Raw genomic sequence first — 3789 nt, 5'->3', positions numbered from 1 at the left:
AGGATGCCTAAGCTCCCAATTATTTATAAAAATAGATGTTCATAAAAATAGGTACTGTTTCTATTATTTCAAAAATATTGATACAATTGAACTTCCTTCCCTAGGTGAAACCATTGAAGTTAGATTTATTTCTCTTGTTGGAACTATTAAAGTTTGACGTTTAACACGAAACAAAACAAACCCAAAAAACACCTTTTAAATGTCCTTGGCGGGGGGGGGGGGTTGATGAGTTTATAGGTAGGTCTTTTGCCTAGTGCTCAGAAGGTCCCATCTGGCATAGAAAATGCATAAAGTACCACATTTAAGAATTTCATATGTTTAACAAAAATATTACAGCATATATGTGGATGATAGAGGAAATAGTAAGACTAATTTGAATAATGACAGTTGAGACACAAGAGAATGTTAAAATATAAGATACGATGGATTTGGTGATATCTAGGCTATTTCCTCTAGTCTACATCTGAATAATGTGAGTCCAGGAAATTGTAAGGTGATAAATATAATATTGCATACTGATAGAGTTATGAGTTGTCTCCTGAATTGAATCTTCCTCCTTAGTTCTTTCTTGGCAACTGTAACTATCCTTCAGGCTCCTTCAGGCCATTTCATTTAGGGCAAAGTGGTGAGCACACCCAGTGACTTTTCCATATCTATCTATATCTAAAAGCACATGAGTATCCAGACAGTAGAGAGAGCGAGGGGAAAGGAAGGAAGGGAGGCAGGGGGCTGAAGAGAGAGCAGCCGGTTTCAGCTAGAGTAAGACCACCAAGAAACTATTAGGAGAGAATGGAAACAAAGAGAATTTCCCTAACAGTGGAAAGATTTGGGGGAATTGATGGAACGTAGGGAGAGAAGTCAGACTTGGCTGTGGGTAACCTGGCCTGGGAAAGTGATCCTGTAGCATTTAGAACATGGGTACGGATAGATAAATGTTATTTTGAATGACACCTGAAAGAGCCTGGGCGAGGCTGGAAACGTGGCTGGTACCCACAGATATTTGGATAGCAGTTATATTAAGGCTTACCCTGCTTGGAGAAGCAGCCACAGAGGGCACTGGGTAGCCAGTTCTGGTGCCACAGGTTTGTAATCCCAGCTGTTTGGAAGGCTGAGGCAGGAGAATGTTGAATTTAAGGTCTGTTTGGGCTAAACTGCATTTAAGACCAGCCTGGTTGGACGCTGTCCCAAAAGTGAAAAACAAACAAACAAACAAACAAACAAACAAACAAACGAAGGTGCCGGTAGAGAGGGTTGTGAGTGGGATGCAGCTCATTGGCAGGGGCCTTAGGTTTAGTCCCCCTACACACACACAAATCACACTGGCTAAATCATCTTCTATCCTCAGTCATAGAGGAAGCCTTCTCAGATGCTCAGATTCCCACAACTTCCTAATGTCCCAGAAAACTGGGTACATTTCACGGGGACAAAAACTTTTTTCTTTAATGTCTTCCCAATCCTTGAAAAATTAGTGGCTGAAACCTGAAGAATTTCTGGGGTTCGGGGTATCAGCAACCCCACCCAGACCCTTTGTGGTTCTGTGAACCCCAGTAGAGGACAAGGACTAAAGACAAGTTTCTCTGAGCCCAGTAGATTAAACCAGTCAGACATCAGCCATGGGCCTTTAATGTCACAGGTGGTGAGATTGTTCGCTTTTGGTAGAGGCCTCCAAATTCCTTCCCGGTTTTTCCAACTTATTAGGAGGCAGTGAAAGTCATGGGCAAAGAGGATGGGGTGAGGAAGGGGGCCTGCCAATGAGTCATTTGGTCCTGGCCATTGCTTTCACTTCTGGGATATTCCAGCATCTCTCTGGACTGTTACTTAAGCATAAGGATTATCAATCATTTGCTTCCCTAGTTCTGCCAGTGGGGTCGCCAGGAGCACTATGCAGACCTGCCAGCCGCAGGGGGCCTTATCCATCCATCCATTTACCCACCCACCCACCCTTTCACCCACCTACCCATCCACCCAACCTCTGCCAAGCCCTTCCTCCTCTTAGCTCAGTTTGGCTCTCCAGGCCTGCGGCGGCGCGGGCGGGGCGCTGGAGCGTGGGCTTGCCAGCGCGGGGGACAGGGCCTGTGCTCCCGAGGGGCTGAGGGGTCGGGAGGCCGGGGACACCCAGGGGTGTGGCGGCGGCGGAGCCGAGCCCGTCCGAGCCGGCACCTTCGGGCGTCCCTGTCCCACGTGACTGTCGCCTCCTCCCTCCTCCCAGTCGTGCGCGCACGGGCCAGGCGTCTCGACTCCCGCGCGCGCTCGACTGGTCCCAGTCCCCGGGAGGAGAAGCGGAGGAGGGAACGAGCGAGGCGGCCCGGGGGAGCGGGCGCGAGCGGCGGCTGCCGGGGCCGCCTGTGCACCGCGGCGAGGGTGGCGGTGGCCTGAGCAGCGCGAGTGTGATGAGGCTGCCCTGCCTCGCAGCTCCGCTCGCAGCCAGCTGACAGCGCCTGCCCTCAGCACGCCCGGAGGGGAGCCGCGGGGCCGTGACCTTGGCCGAGGAGGTAACCGGAGGGAGCGGAAGGGGAGGAGGAGGCGCCACCTAGAGTCCCCAGGACCCCCGGTCCCGCACCCGGTCCTCGCCCTGCGACGGCGGGAGTCACGGTCCCCAATGAGTGGCGCGCCCGGCCGGCCGGGCTGGGGCGCTGCGCACGCCGCGGTCCACGGTGCTGAAACTGCTGCCCGGTGTGGCCAGTGCCTGGATGAGGGGCAAGGCTGCCTGCCATTTGCTGCCTCCGAGAGCAAGGGCCGAGCAGGATGAGCTGGGACCCAGATTTCTCTGCTCTTCTGGCCGATTGTTCCAGGCTTGTGCAGTTAGCTTGCTCTCGGAGGTGAGCCAGGTGATTGCTCAAGGCTTGACTTCCCATCAGCCTAGGGTTGCTTGGACCTAATTTGGAAGCTTTCTTCCAAAGATTAGTCAGGATCAGGTCCAGACTTAGCGCACCGAGGTGGGAGCACAGAGGAGCCATGGGCTGGCAGTGAAGGCAGGTGAAAGTGGAAAAGCCTATGTATGCCCAGGCTGTGTGGGGAGCCCAAGAAATGGAGAACAAACATGTGCCTGAAAAGAACACTTGTGGGGAAGGGGCCTCTGTCATGCCTGCCATGGGAAACTAGCTGGCTACTAGGAGAAAGTGGGCTGCAGCGGGTGTTGGCTTTCTGCCCTTTGAGGAGAACCGCATCAAGTGGAGCAGCAAGTATCCAGGGAGAACAGTGGGTATTAGGGAAGTGCCAACCATGGGGTTTTTAAGTAAGTACCTAATACTTTTAAAAAGAGAGTATTCACAAAATGAAGTCCACAAAAACCGTAGCTAGCTGACTATTTCTAACTGGAAGGTTGTCTGTTGAAATTTCCTGGGGCTACTACAGATGTAAACTTCTGCTTTTGTATTTCTTTAAAAAAGAAGTGTTCTCCTCATCCCAGAAATGAAAGAATTCTTTCCATGGTTTGGGTACTGTGAACATAAAGGTGTGTGTGTGTGTGTGTGTGTGTGTGTGTTGGCGGATGTCTGTTCCCTCCAGGACTACCAGGATCTCACTAGAGGCTCTCTAATTCTTTGCAGGGCAGATTGATCATCCTTGTATCTGAGCTACCAAGTTCTGGGTGAAATGGCTCAGGGAAATAATTATGGACAGACCAGCAACGGGGTGGCGGACGAATCACCCAACATGCTGGTGTACAGAAAGGTAAGAATTCTTCACTTCCCTAGGAAAAGGGAAACTTCAGCTTGATTTCCTTCCTTCCTTCCTTCCTTCCTTCCTTCCTTCCTTCCTTCCTTCCTTCCTTCCTTCCTTCCTTCCTTC

The 3789-nt window shown here is 51.1% G+C and overlaps 1 protein-coding gene across 4 annotated transcripts in view; it reads left to right on the top strand.

The window, feature by feature from the left end:
- Positions 1-2207: 2207 nt before the first annotated feature.
- The window catches only part of Rgs7 (regulator of G protein signaling 7), a 395350-nt gene continuing 393768 nt past the window's right edge, over positions 2208-3789 (top strand). For 3 of the 4 annotated variants that reach the window (XM_021156734.2, XM_021156749.1, XM_021156741.1), the window contains exons 1-2: positions 2208-2492; positions 3549-3672. In XM_021156734.2, coding sequence (XP_021012393.1) covers positions 3595-3672 — 78 coding nt within the window. In that variant the 5' untranslated portion in view covers positions 2208-2492; positions 3549-3594. The remainder of the gene's footprint in view (positions 2493-3548; positions 3673-3789) is intronic. The other variant, XM_029479845.1, reaches the window with a different exon arrangement.

This window comes from Mus caroli, chromosome 1 (genome assembly GCF_900094665.2).
Source record: "Mus caroli chromosome 1, CAROLI_EIJ_v1.1, whole genome shotgun sequence".
Taxonomy (NCBI): Eukaryota; Metazoa; Chordata; class Mammalia; order Rodentia; family Muridae; genus Mus; species Mus caroli.
The sequence above is the reverse complement of the archived record's forward strand: the minus strand, read 5'-3'. Positions and strand labels throughout refer to the sequence as shown.